Source organism: Cydia amplana, chromosome 5 (genome assembly GCF_948474715.1).
Source record: "Cydia amplana chromosome 5, ilCydAmpl1.1, whole genome shotgun sequence".
Lineage (NCBI taxonomy): Eukaryota > Metazoa > Arthropoda > Insecta > Lepidoptera > Tortricidae > Cydia > Cydia amplana.
In genome coordinates this window covers 15,955,184-15,970,961 of record NC_086073.1, presented here as the reverse complement: position 1 = coordinate 15,970,961, position 15,778 = coordinate 15,955,184, and the positions used below count along the sequence as shown (strand labels likewise).

At 36.0% G+C, this 15,778-nt stretch overlaps 1 protein-coding gene across 1 annotated transcript in view; it reads right to left on the bottom strand.

Moving 5' to 3' along the window:
* The window catches only part of LOC134648356 (homeobox protein aristaless-like), a 103,745-nt gene extending 88,570 nt beyond the window's left edge, over positions 1-15,175 (bottom strand). The window contains exon 1 of the mRNA XM_063502873.1: positions 14,923-15,175. Coding sequence (XP_063358943.1) covers positions 14,923-15,064 — 142 coding nt within the window. The 5' untranslated portion in view covers positions 15,065-15,175. The remainder of the gene's footprint in view (positions 1-14,922) is intronic.
* Between the last annotated feature and the right edge of the window lie 603 nt (positions 15,176-15,778).

Sequence of the window (15,778 nt, the reverse complement as noted above, 5' to 3'; positions counted from 1 at the left end):
CAATGATTTTTTCAACACAGATTAATATTGTCAATATCTGTGTCGGACCGTTTTGCTTTTTTTTATATTTTTGTTTTTTAAGGCGCTAGAGCCCTTCAAAAATGGCCAAAATGGCCTAATTGACTATGCCGCAATGAGAGGCGTGCTATTCAAAACTGACATCAATTAGTCAAAAAAGCAAAACGGTCCGACACAGATAATGTCATAATCATTTAGATTTCCAAATTTGGTTACGATTGGTTAAGTTTTGGAGGAGGAAACAGTCGAGTACGAAACCTCGATTTTTGATATTTTTACGCAGGATTTTTCGCCTTGTCCTTATCGCACTGGTTTTAGGAGCCGCTTCCGTTAGCGAGACGGGTATATTTACCTAAAATATTTAAATCTTAGCTCCTGTTGGCTTTTAGATAGGTACTCGTAAGTGAACTTAGAGTGCTCACTCTATACATATAAGTAGATGAAAAAAAAAATTAATTATATTTTCACCTCAGCAGCTCGAACAAGGGTACTTTGCTACTTAAAAACAGTGAGCAAAATCGCATTTTGCTCACTGAGTGAGACAAAATGACATTCAAGTGACCTTAATATTCATATGTCATTTCAACATGCGGGGTCTAATACAAGTTCGAAATACTTGGATTTTATTATCTCTGTCCCTTTCACGTCGTTAGCAAAAAGAAAGAGACAAAAAAAATTTCAAACGACATTCAACGGTATATTGACGGTTTATAATAGACCCCCGAAAACCGTCAGAACGCATCGTTCCAAAACACATACAAGTATGAATTCTTAATATGTAATTAATGAAAATAAAGTTTCAGATTTGATAAAAACTGATAAAAACACTATATTTTACGTAATTTATTGTACGATTAAAATAATGAACTCAAAAAATACACAGTATATCACGTAAAATAAATAATTATACTTTTAAGAATCTCTACAATAGTTTACAAATAGTAAGTATCCGTAATTCGGACCGTATCTTACAATGTTTTTTTTTTTACAAAAAAAAAGTTGCCGATTCAAATGTCAATCAATTGATGGTCGTTGTTTTCATATATTACCTATTTTACTGAAATTTACTGCGTTTGTTTGTTTGTTTTTGTGTTTGATTGCGGTAATTATACTTAATTGTTAGTATATCTTAAGAAACATGACTAAATAGGTAAGTGATGAAGAAGGATTACATTTTTCGGGTTGTCTAAATGTTCTTACTGCTGAGGTGAAAAGTTTTATGAACTACACGAGATCAAAGTTATTTACATCTCGTGCGCTTTTGAGTCCCTTACTACGCTCAAGATTCTAAATTAGATTCACTCGCTACGCTCGTGAATCTACTATAGAATCTTTCGCTTGCACGGGACTCAAAATAAGCACTCGAAGAAATATCAAACTTTGATCTCTTGTTGTACAAATAACTATTTACCATAACACCATACAATACAACTCATTATATAAAAGGGTTGCCTTCTATGGAGTGTGCACTCGTATTAAAGAACCCAAATGCATTTTTATCAACTGTGGAAAACTGCAAGTGATAACGACTATAAACCATTCATGCGTGTTAGACCATTAATTATGGCGTAGCCATTACGAATAAAATATGGCTTGCTTTTCGCAATCGAACTGCGCCCACATTTGGCTGCTGAAATTGTATTTTTATTTGATTGTTGGCTTCTTCACATTTTTATTTTATGGAATGAAGCTGCATACTTAATTCAAAGGAAGTTAAATATGTAGGTAGTTAACCAATATGTCAGTAAATAAGAACAAAAAAACTATACTCATCCTTTTCTTTTGGGTGCTAGTACTAGTGTAAGACGAAGATAGTAACATGATTCTCTCTGTATATGTTTGAAATGAGACAGTCCTTTGAGTCCTTTGACAAACTATAAGTAAGTGCATGCACAGTTGGCATAAATACTAGCAGATGAAACAACGCGCTATCTAATCTAATAGTATCCGTAAATCTCGATTGCTTTTCTAAGTAGAGATATAAATCCACGCTTTTCGTTTTAAAGTATCTGCAACTGTTTAATTTTACGATATTAGAGACAAATCTGTTTAGATGAGTGATTTCGAGCTTTCTTATCCTCTAGCAGCCGCTCAGATATAAAAATTTGCCATTACAAATGCAATTTTGGTTAGTCAAAATAAAGATTCAAATTACAATGGGACGGAAAACCTTTTTATAGGCCTCTGGGCGGCTAGTAGGATAAAATCAATCCAATACATGTGTTGGTGAATCGTGTCCCTCGTCTGCTTTCTTCCATTTCTTACGCTCCCCGAAGTGTGAACGCTGAACGCTATTTTTGTTTTGAAACGCATCGAGCCATGCTATTTAGCGACTGATTATTTTTATTTTATTTGCTGTATAAATATCACGTAAAATAAAAACTGATGGAAAATTAACTTTTCACCTCAGCAGCTCGAACAAGGGTACTTTGCTACTTAAAAACAGTGAGCAAAATAGCATTTTGCTCACTGAGTGAGACAAAATGAGCAAAATGCGATTTTGCTCACTCAGTGAGCAAAATACGATTTTGCTCACTGTTTTTAAGTAGCAAAGTACCCTTGTTCGAGCTGCTAAGGTGAAAATTTAATTGTTGGTATATCTTAAGAAAACATGAGTGAATAGAGGTAAGTGATGAAGAAGGAATACATTTTTCGGGTTCTCTAATATGTTCTCACTGCTGAGGTGAAAAATGTTGTGTACTACACGAGATCAAAGTTATTTACATCTCGTGCGCTTTTGAGTCCCTTACTACGCTCAAGATTCTAAATTAGATTCACTCGCTACGCTCGTGAATCTATTATAGAATCTTTCGCTTGCACGGGACTCAAAATAAGCACTCGAAGAAATATCAAACTTTGATCTCTTGTTGTACAAATAACTATTTCTAATCTGTGAAAAGTATTTTTTTTTTGAAAAATTAAAGTGCCAGGCTAAATTAAAATTAAAGGACACAGTACAGATCTTGGAATACGGTATCTGCTTGCTACTAGACGGCCAGTAGGCTTGGTTACCAGTGTCATCAAGAAAAATGTGTCAAGCACAGAACCACCTAGCGCCCCCAATTATACTCTAATTCAATAACAAATGACTCCTTTTCGAAACATTCCAAAAATTCCAAACATTAAGCTACTAGCCCTTATCGCCAACTACGGGAGTCGCCAGTGTTGCCAGACGGCATTATTTTTACGACCCATACAAAACGTTTTGTTTTGTTTTCGTTTTTTTTTCTGTCTCGCGCGTGCGGCCTAATGGGTCGCCGTGATAACTCTCACTTCTAAATCCTTTTATTTCCATGTCACCCTGTATAAAGAACTGGTTATTACACTCTAAATACAACCTTAAGGTAAGTAGGTAGAGTTGGATTTTGTGTAGTGGTTCATTGTACTTTAAATTCCAGAAAATATAAGTCATTTGTATTGTTATCTGCACTTTATTTAAAGGAAAGGTTTCTGTGCATCAATATATGTTTGTTTTTAATTTGTACATGTTTGGGATGGCTGGGATTCTTTGGAGATGTAAATTAGTGTGTGACGTACAAATGTTATAGGTATTAAGTTAATGACATTATAATTTAAATACATTTAAATAAACACCGTGGGTTGGAATGACGAAATGTCAAAAGTGACATTTCTTCAACCAAAAAGTCACTTTAAGTTTAGACACCGTCAGATCACTAATCCAGATCAAATCCAGATCTAATTCCTAACCTGTAACTAAAATCAGAATACTCCTGTCAGTCGATGGTGGTCTCAACATTTATTCTCTCACTTAAAATAAAATTAAAAGCATTAAAACCAATAAATATAAGATAACTTCCATTTGATGCAATAAAAAATTAATAACCCAGAAACTACTTAAACTGCTTGCAGTTTCAACCCGTTATCGAAATAATCCTTTGTTGATTTTCATACAATATATGAAAGCGCTTTGACCGAGTGCGCTGTCACGGCTGTCAAAACTGTATCGAATTACTGTCACTTGGCGTCGCGTAAAGGACTTCGCCACAGACATGAACTGAATAGATGCCTCATGTGACACGGGCCCTCGGCTGGTCACTAGCATTTCAAGTGATGGGTGAAATATAAAAATATTAATATACATTTATTTTTCAAATGACCGAGTTTTATAACTTTTTCCCATGAAATAAATTTATGTGAAAATAGTATTTATTATTTTTCTGGCCAAAACCATTAAAAAAAAATAAAAAGTTAGACATATTTTAGCATTTTTTTTTCTATCGAGCCAACTTTAACCTTTTTAGGCTAACCTAAAAAGTCTGCCTTTGCAAATACATAATAGTCTTAGTTTCCGTGTCAAACTTTTTCATGGCATTTGCCCTGGATTATGAATATATGTAAAAAAATCCATATAAATAGACGATTAATAGCTAAATAAGGCAGAGAGACACAAAAACACAACAACATTGAATCTCATAGTTAGAGTCTGTGCGGAAAGACAAGAGTCGTGAAATGTATGGGGCCCAATACATGGTTCCACGACTCTTCTCTTTCCGCACAGACTCTATTATTGTCAACAATCCATAAAATAAGCCAGCTTATAATATATTATATTGCCCGTCTATAATTTCAGTTAAAACAAATGAATGTACCGTTGCACCGCAGATCCATTTCAATTGATTTTATATCCACCTACTTCAAACTCATTTACTCCACTCACGAACGAGTACTTAATGAAGTTTTTTATACCACGATATAAATCGAAAGAGGTGCTAGTACATTTAATAACCTGTTACATAAGTAAGCCGATTCATGTACTTATAAATTTCGCTACACTTTCTCATTATAGCTCGCCATGCGATTATGTTGTATAGTATGAAAAAGAACATTTTATAGACTTGTAATTAAGGGACAGTATGCAACATAAGTGAACCTTAAGTTAATAGCTATAGAGGTTAGTTTAATCTTTAAAATATGTTGCTGGGTGTACTATCAATTGAAATGCAAGGGAAGACATAAGCATTAGTGGTAATGAAGACCTGACAGTCAATATTACGATGGTAAGAACACGCAAAGGACCAGATGTTCTAAAAAATGTAGGCAATGCTGTAAAGTCCGTCTTTGTAATTAATGTAGGATGTTAAAGCGCATTATAACTCCTTTGATGGATATGACTTCGGTTGGATGGGGCTATTATAATTAATTAATTTTAGCAACATAACAGCAAACGGTTTTTATTTAACATTGTGACGATGAAGGGTAATTTACTTACTTATCAGTATGTAGAATTAATACTATTATATGTTCGTTTCTGTTGCATAGCTTAATAAATTTCAAATGTCTTGATAGATTTTAACGTGCTCGTGAGTTTTCATTGCGATATTGACATGTACCTATCTTATATTGATTATGTTACACTGATCAGTGGCAATTTGTAATTACTTCGTTTTATTTATTTTGAAAAATGAATAAGCGCTGGTGGCCTAGCGGTAAGAGTAGGGTTGCCAGATCGAAAGGCGCTATTATCGGGAAAAAATATGAATTTTTCGGGATTTCGGGCCTTAAGTCGGGAAAATGAACCATTCAAATTAAATTAATTGTATTAAAAACAACTATATTTTACATTATTAGCACTACGTCAGCTGCTTTGCCCGATCTCGCCACGCGCGGCCGCGCGCCCGCTGCTGACGGGCTCGACGCGGGTCGCTGGTTCGCTCCACGACAGTTCAGAACTTGAAATTATTGTTTTATAACGTGATGCTGTTTTTCGGGACAATTTTCACTTTGTCGGGAATCGGGAACACATGCTAAAAATCGGGAGAATCCCGCCGAATCCCGACCATCTGGCAACCCTAGGTAAGAGCGTGCGACTTGCAATCTGGAGGTCGCGGGTTCGAACCCCGGCTCGTACCAATGAGTTTTTCGGAACTTATGTACGAAATATCATTTGATATTTACCAGTCGCTTTTCGGTGAAGGAAAACATCGTGAGGAAACCGGACTAATCCCAATACGGGCCTAGTTTACCCTCTGGGTTGGAAGGTCAGATGGCAGTCGCTTTCGCAAAAACTAGCGCCCATGCCAATTACTGGGATTAGTTGCCAAGCGACCCCAGGCTCCCATGAGCCGTGGCAAAATGCCGGGACAACGCGAGGAAGATGATGATTTATTTTGAAAAATATGAATCAACAGTTAGTTAATGCCTGTGCTCTTAGTAGGTAAAATATTGTTCAATGGTTATTAACTTATTGTATTATGATAGCACCACCAACATATTACGATTTACTATTTTTCTATCGCCTAGTTCAGTATTAAAGAGAAATGGAAAAAATATTTATGCACTTCCTCGCCCTTGTCAGCCATTGAGCAGAAAAAAAGGAAGAACTATACACCTAAAAAAGAGTTAGCATTTGTTAAAATAATTGTGGTTCGCACGGGTTAACAAATTATACATAAACCTTCCTCTTGAATCACTCTATCTATTTAAAAAAACCGCGTCGAAATCCGTTGCGTAGTTTAAAAGATCTAAGCATATATAGGGACAGACAGACAGCGGGAAGCGACTTGTTTTATACCTACTATGTAGTGATCACCACGTAGGCTTCGCTTTATACTAACAAGTACCTATATCGATAGTCATAACAACATCACAACAAAGTCTTCGTCAACCCACAAAAAGGTCACAGTTTAACGTTCCGTCTACGTAACAATAGATGATGGATGCCACGATAATGTATTTACCGCTTTCTTGCCCGTATCATAACAAATTGTTACGCGCAAAAACGTTCTTACGCAAAATATGGCCATGTTCTCTGTGTAGTGATGTGCCGAGGGAATATTCAGTGGAAGGAGTATTCGGGAACGTTGAATTCGATTCTTACGTTGAAACAAAAAAGTTTTTATTTGTTCCTAGGTAATATCACCGGAAATGTACCTATGATATAATATTCCAGACCATTGAAGGATGTCTCAAAAGCAATGGAAACATTCCTTGAAATATTTGTAAAATCCATAATTATGTAAAAAAGTTACATTAATTATTTTCATGTTAAAAAAATACAGTTGCTTCGCTTTGCTTAAGTATGTAATACAAATGAAACGTCTTACATTAATATAGTATGCTAGATATTCCTCTCTTCTTATTTTTGGGTGTCATCTATATATTGGCCAAGCTTAGGAACCATAATAGCAATGTTCATCTTTGACAAAACAGAACGTATATCGCCATGTTTCACCATGCCCGCTCTTACAATAATCGAGCGATAGATGATCTTCGCAATTTCAATGTTCGCGGTGCCTAGCATCCTGTTCTAAACGGGAAACGAGTAAATATAATAATGGGTCGTATATGTTACTCACATACCATCAGGTTGAACCGAACCGTTTCAACGAATCCCACCGGAGCGCAAACTTGTAACCCATATGATCACGGAGGATTTCTGGTTTTTCTCCAGGCTACCTTTCTAATACACGCTCAATCTACTACTTCAATCTACATTCTAAGCAAAATGAGCAAAATGTCAAAATAAAATGATGTTCAACTGATCCGGGAACGTTCCCATAAAAGGGACATCGCAACAGGACTACGCAAAATATAACCCATGTTTCTTACACTTTCCTATACCACCTGTCCTTTAACGACACGTCTCTAAAACGACTTAAGAGAACTTGTAACTCGACATCCATGCGGCTTATCGATATCACGCCTATCAATTATTATGGAAATGTGCACATCTACATACATGCTGGCGGTTAAAAATACGCAAATGCGAGTAATTTTATTGTAATCGAATATACGTTGGTGGAATTAGTAATTTCAGTTATGTTCGTTGCTAAAACTAGTCTATGAGGAAAGTGAAACTAACGGACGGATGACGGATGCTTAATAGAACAGAGGCTGGACCATGAAAAACGTAAATCGAATCTCGTATAATATACAAGAGCGATAAAGAGGCAGATACCTACTACCGAATCAAGTTAAAATACCTACAGAAGATACTTGCAAAAAGTATTCAGTATATCAGACTCGAACAAACTTTTCATCAATGATAACTATCATTGCTTCACACCATACAAAGTTAACACAGAATATGACAAATTGATGTAAACCGGTACCACGGTACAAACACTTAATCGACACAATCGAATCGGTATCGATTCTCGAATCGATTCGTCTAACTCGCTCGTTACCAAGGCACCAGACAAGGTCGGATAAGATTAGCGGATTTTCGTTTAAATAAAGCAATAAAAATTAAAACGACATTTTGTCGATGAAATTATCAATTTTGTTCGTTGTTCGAGAAAAACGCTAGTGGACGGAATAGTCCCTATGACGGAATTAGCCACATTTACCTTCTTAAAAGGTTGTAATTAGATAGAAATTCAAAGGTGTGTGTGCAGTCCCCAACCCGAATTGGGCCAGTGTGGGGACTATAGCCCAAACCATCTCCCTCTCGTGTGTGATAGGAGGATTGTATCAAGCAGTGGGACTTAAACCGTGTCCAGACGAGCTGGGCAAATCGACCGATTTGATCAGGAAAATAATTGGCGCCAATCTCATCTAGCGTCCACACGTACACAATTTAATCACCAATTTTAAAACTCCGGCTTCTAACTACGAAAATTGTCATTTTTGTGTCCGCGCCTGCTGATTTGATTGGGGAATCAAATTGGCGTTTGCGTCCTGCGCCTGATTCGACCGGACAATTTCATCAGATTGGCGAAAAATTGTCTCGTATGTACTCCACTGTATATAGGCTGAATTATTATTATTCTATTAATTACTGGCATATCAATAGCCCGAAGCGCGATTTCTCACAATTACCACAAACAAGAACAATTTATATTTCCACGCGTTACCACGCACACAGTTTCTAACCCATTAACCACTACAATAAATGTATATCAATAGGTAATTGATTTTTAAGTGCTTAGTAGGTATTCATTTACAATTGTAATCCGTTTTCTTTGCGCTTAGTTTAATGAAATGGTAAAAATTAATAAATATGACTAGCTTCTGCCCGCGAAATCCTTTGTCCTTTCCCCAGCCAGCCTATTATGGATAGCTTTATCCATCTTTATCCACGAGATAAAATAACTGTCACTGTTTAACACCGTGGGAAAGAAAGTGACGGACACCGTTTTATCACGCTGTCACGTAGACAAGAACGACCATCATATCCGTACAGGTCTCAAACTATCTCCATAGCTCATCTAAATCGGTTGTTTAGTTTTGCACTAAACTAATAAGGATTTTTTTTTCAGTGTAGTTCTACGAAGAGTTTTAAATTTGTTTATTTTTATTTATGTGATAGTCAGCAAACGAGCAGACGAGCCGCCTGATGGGAAGCGGTCATCGTCGCCCATGGACATAAGCAACATCACAGGAGCCACTTAAGCGTTGCCGACCCTTGAGAACCCTAAATACCCGCTTCTTGAAGAGTCCCATGTCGTAGCGCAAAGGAAATACCACAGGAGGCAAGTCATTCCACATTCTGCACGTTCTGGGAAGAAACGAGCGAGATGCCCAATGAGATGATGATGTAATTTATAACAATTTCCTAAAAACTTCGCTAACCTAATACAAAACTGTAAGGGTTGATAACCTTGAAAGTAGATACATTTCGTTATTCCATACTTAATTAATTACTGCAATAACCATTAATTAGCACTAACGTAATTGTAATTAAACCATTACCACTAAAGTAATTGTAATTTTGCATGTAAATATCAAATAAAATTAAACATTCGCAGTTACGCAACAACATGCTCTGAATAATTAGTATTTCAATCAAAAATAATCGTGTGAATGATTTAGAGCGCTGGTAGCCTAATGGTAAGAGTGTGCGTTTTGAATCCGGAGGTTGTGGGTTCGAACCCCGGCTCGTACCAATAAGTTTTTAGGAACTTACGATAATTACCAGTAGCTTTTCGGTGAAAGAAAACATCGTGGGGAAGGCGGACTAATCCCAATAAAGGCCTAGTTTACCCTCTGGGTTGAAAGGACAAATGGCAGTAGCTTTTGTGAAAAGTAGTGCCTACGCCAATTCTTGGGATTCGTTGCCAAGCGGTCCCCAGCTTTCATGGGCTGTGGCCAAAAAGCCGGGACATCACGAGGAAGAGCATCATCTTATCCATCAAATCTATGTATCAAATACTATTCATACTATGTAAAATACTGTTTGTTGATTAGACTACAACCTAAATTATACCTAAGTTATAAATTATACTAGACATTTATTACACTTATGAAAGTGAAACCGATATCCACACGCGATACATATGTGAAATCGAATTGCATTAGGATTTCCTTAATAGGTGCAATTTAAATATAAAATACATAAAAATCACTTATATAAAAAATATAAAGTGCTAAAATAGAATATCATTACTAAACTACTACTACTAACTACAGACACATTCAAACACTGAAATATATGTCATATGTTATATATGTACGAAAGAAAAAGTGACCAAAATCTCTACTGAGCGATGTATTCATCTCGTGTGCAAAAAATCTCGTTCCAAATCTTGACCGAGTATCGGGGCAATTCGAGTTTTAGTTGTGCGATCTGATTCCGATAGGATGCTGATCTGTCAGTGTCAAAACGAACTTTTCACACTGACAGATCATTATCGTATCCGAAACAGATCGCATAGCTAAAACTCGAATTGAAACGTATGTCGAGGTCTCGATTGACATTTTAAGTAAGTAAATTAAGCAAATAATAAAAATACAAAAAAATATATAATGGATCTGACTAGCACTAGCTGCATAATAACTATTTTGTTAACCAATTCGATAGAGTTAACTACATTTTGTAGCCGTTAACAGGATTGAAAAATAAATCGTGCTTATTTTCAAAAATAAATTCTAAGTAGAATTGGTTTTCTTATTGTCCATACATATATTTACGACCTACGCATTGAATAATAAACTAACTGTCACTACAACTTGACCGATACGATACGTCGAGGTAACCATTTAATAATACGTATCTCATTTATTATCTACTATAATTTTTAGTACCTTTAACATAACAGAAAAAATTACTGAAGTGTTTTTACGTAAAGTCGTAAAGCCTTATTAATTATGTTAGTAATAAGGTAGTTAAAAAATAATATTTTTTCTGTTCAATTATGTACTTTAGACTTGAAGGTTGTACGAGTAGTTTAGTAAGTAATGTATATTTATGTAAAGAAGACTATGACTTTATAGCAAATACTTGCAGTAATTGCATAAATTTATATAGCGTTGAAAATAATGTAGGTAATTAAATGTTATTATACATTATTGCCCTAATAATGATGCGGACTGTACCTCTATTCAAATGTACCTATAGAATATACAATCAAACCGAATGAACTTCGCTATCAATAACAATGACCATCAAACTAATAACGAGCGAACCGTACCAGCCTATGACGTCACAACTTCCATAAGTACTTGTTTCCTGAACTAAATTGGAGTACATCCCGCTACCCGATTAGCCCGATTCCAAATCCAATCAAAACTAAACTTAAACTCCGCAACTTAAGATTGAAATTCAATTGTTTGTAGAATTTAATCAGACTCGACCGACGTGTTCTTTTACTTACCAAAACGGAACCTTAACTTGTTCAAATTAAGATTTAATTTGCTTTGTCCGTATGTTTCGTGATTACTGTCGTGTATGGAGCCGATGGGGGTAGGTTGGGGCAGGTGAGTTTAGTGGTAAATTGGGTAGATGCCGGATAGGGTAATGAACTGGCTGAAGTGAAAAATGTTGCGTAATCGTAATTAGCTTGTAGTTTTATCGGCTTCACACTTTGAAATGCGGGTTTTTTTCTAGATGGCAGATGCCTTTGTAGTACAACAACTGGAATAGCCGGTATATGTACAAATAAATAATCATTATGAGTTTACACAGACAAACTATACATTTTGTTGTGTTCTTCTTACTCTTAAAATAAAGGTGACTCTATGCTAGTGCTGTCCATATTTGCATTTAAAATACATACATCCCAACAAACAATTAGGCGACACTTAGCACCTATTTTATAACCTTAAGACATAGAACGGCGGTACAATAGCTGGGGGTTTAGCTATAGCTTTAAGAGCCACAATAACTATTTTAACCGCTATAATGCATGCTAAGCAGCTAGTGTTATAGCTCAAAGTGAATTTTATAACCTTAGAATCTATATGAGTTATAAGCAGCTGCAATTTGCACTTAAGGTTCTAAACAGGTGATAAAAAGTCTCTTATAGCTCCATATATCGCTAACGTCACTTAACTCCCTTGTATCACTTACAGTAGGATAGAGAAGTTATTAGTCGCTATTATAGATCATGTAGTCGCAGACGAGCGTTATCCAGTACCATAATATATCTTATACTGTTATTAGAGACCAACTTACAAGCTAAGCCTATAGCGCCATGTTAAGATGGCTGATAAATCAATGAGCAAATCAAAAACTATAAATTAGAACGTAAATACTGAATAAAAATGCATAACTTTACTCAATATTGACCTAATGTTAGTATTACTATACTTAAAACCGGAGTTCACGGATCATGTAAAAATTTTCGAAAATTAAATACGGTGGACCACAATTAAAGAACTATTACATTTTGATAAATATGCCCAGGATCAGAGGCCCTTTAAAATTTTGTTAATAATACATATATTAATTGACAGTATAATTAATTTCGCCATCATAAATCTGCAGATAGCGCTGGTACCAATGCACTATAATAATATTTCCTTTTATTTATCCGCCATTAGATTTCACTTCAAGCTGTCACAAGGTAAGCTTACGAACAATAATACAAAAATGTAAACATCTACAACCAAAGAAGATAGTGACAAAGGAAAATAATGTGCATTTACCTTCTTGAGTGTTACAAATGTTGACCAGAAATGCCAATATACCATCTAAAGCTGAAATTATACAGAAGAAGCGATGGCTTCAGCTACCGGATTTATTTTTGCAGAAGTTCAGTAGGTACTGGGGCTACCGCGAAAACCGAAATTCACAAATTGCGGGGATCTTTCTCTTTTACTCCAATGAAGGCGTAATTAGAGTGACAGAAATAAATGCCCGCAATTTGCGAACTTCTATTTTTGCGGTTATATAGCCCTGACCCTGAACTATATTTTTTTAGTTTTGACAAGTAATTTTTTTTTTGACTAGCATAACTCACATTTGCGTCTTTTGTTCAGTCTAAAAGTTGTATATTATTTTATGAGATATTTAAGAGAGTATAGTAGGAAGTAGACACCGCAAGCCAAATTAAACACTATTTTACACGTGTCAAGTTATCTTCAAACTCTAACTACCAATTACTTTACATAAAAACAATAATTAGCTAACATATTTATCAACAAAGCATAATAAATTAAAACGATTTGACCCACAAAACCTTTCTGCTATATTGCCCGTAATTGCAATCATAAACATGCATTTACGAGCTGTCAGGTGTCATGGCTGCAAGGAAGTTGTTGTTACTTTGTAAGAGTCGTTAGTAGAGTCATTAAAATCACTATAAAATTATTGTGATAGGTGATGATGATGATGTCATGAGTTTCCAGACTAATCCAGACACTAGTTGTACATTCGACGTCAAAGATATGTCTACATTTGTCGCCTTATTACAATGGAGTAAGGTGAAAAAGTGTAAACATATTTTTGACGTCGACTGTGCAGTTGCCAGATATATCGCGGCCAAGTGCTCACAAATATCTGTCCTCGTCTCTATTGTCAGGCGTTAGTGTGCGTGTTCAGATATTTTTGAGCACCTATAACAGTCACCCTACCCATATCTCTATTCGGAAGTGTTCGAGGGTGGAAGGTACTTTTGGTGCATTGTTTAATACGTTAATACCTATTACTAATGCTAATTGTAGATTGTAACTCTGACGTTATTACCATTTTTACCAATTAAATTTCAGAAAAATCCAAGATCTGTGTTTTGAGTTACGTCGATTTATTTTAGTTTTATCATCATTTACTTAAGTATTAATTGTATTGTATCATTCATTCACTTGTTTTTTTTTCGTTGGCATGATATGAGAATAACATCTTCCATGTCCAATCAATCGTTATAATTATGCTAATCAATATGTACCGTGTATAACCAGTAACTTATACCTACTACTAGAATCGTAAAATACTTTGCCGGCGGAGAGTTGAAAATACATTCAAACATAATATATGCAACTTTTACATATAGCGGACAATCAATAAAAAAAAACTTAATCCAGAGGAAAGGGGATGGCCGCTTCTCCATACAAACGTAGTTTCCATTTTCCTCTCTGGATATTGACATTATGGAAAATATTATTACATAATTTCATGTACATGCCCCTACGTTTGACATTTTTAATTTTAATTTTGATTATCGTAAAAATTAGGCGCAAAAAATAGAGGTCATACAAATTTTTTAATGCGCCTAACTCTTAATAAATAAAAATCCGAAAAAAATCAAAATAGCTGTGGTTGACATACAACAAATTGTGTCAAAATATTTTCAAAAATGTTAATATCCAGAGAGAAAAATGAGGAATTATAAAATAGTAAATTCTATTTTAAGAAATAAAATAGACCTATTAAAAATAAATATTTAGGTACTTACAATATTACATTGTTTAATTGGCATAAATATGTATGTCAATTTGGGTTACTGGAATGACAAAATTTTGCAATAATTAATTTTTCAAGTTTGATTTACTTAAGAGACGCCAATGGTCGATTTGTTGACGTCTTTTTACACTAAGTTTTCTTCTAGTGATCGTACGAGTATCATTAATCATATGAAGGTAAATGCAATGCACTAGGTAAATTAAGGTAGAACAAAGATTATGGGTATTATCTATTTTATGTATCTCGTTCTCGTTCCAAATGTGTAAAAACCAGGACACTAAAAAAAACAAAAAAAAACTTCGCAAAAAATTTTTTTTCCTTACCTTCGCTGTTGCTCGCGCCGTCGGAATCCCCCATCAGGTTCCTGATGCTGAACGAGCTGGTCTTCTTCACCTCCGGCTTCGTGACCTCACAGCCCCCTCCTCCCCCCACCTCCTCCTCCCCTCGCCTCGTCGTCAGATCCATTTACAAATTCGGAAGTCGACCGTTTGCGTTCAAAGTGTTCAAATCGACCGGCTGTCATTTGTTTTAGCATTTTAGTCTGCGGACATTGCGAGTTTGTCTCGGACGGGATTTATCACAATTATCCTATGGTTTTAATCAACTTTTTTTTAAATATTATAAATAAACATCCAATCAAGATTTGTCTTCTTGTGTTTAAATAAGGCACTGTTACAGAGTTTCCAAATCCATTCCGGTCACGTGTCCACCGCCACTCGAAAATCCACACAAGTATTTTGCAGTCACTGTTACGTGTGCGAATATTTGCGCGACGCGCGCCGAGTCCGCCGAGTGCCGAGCGACTGGCCTCCGGGCCTCCGACCATCGCGGCGCGAGGCCCTCCCTACGCCTCCGAGGCGTAAGCTCCGCCTCCCTACACGTACTTCAATTAGGTAGGTACTCGGTACTCGATACGCGCGATTTTTTAACACAATCGATTTGTTTTAATGAGCCGTAATTGCGTTTATTGATACCGGATCAGTGTATGGGCCCGATTCCGATTTTGAACTAGACATCTATTAGATGTCTATTAGACGTCACCAAGACAGGCCTATGGAACTCTCCGCGCGAGCTCGGTTTTATACCTACGAATCCGTTCCCGTTCACGGTAGAAAAGCAAGCCAGTTGGTTGCCACGCGCGCTCACGCACACACGTCGCGTTGCCGCGCGCTCGAATAG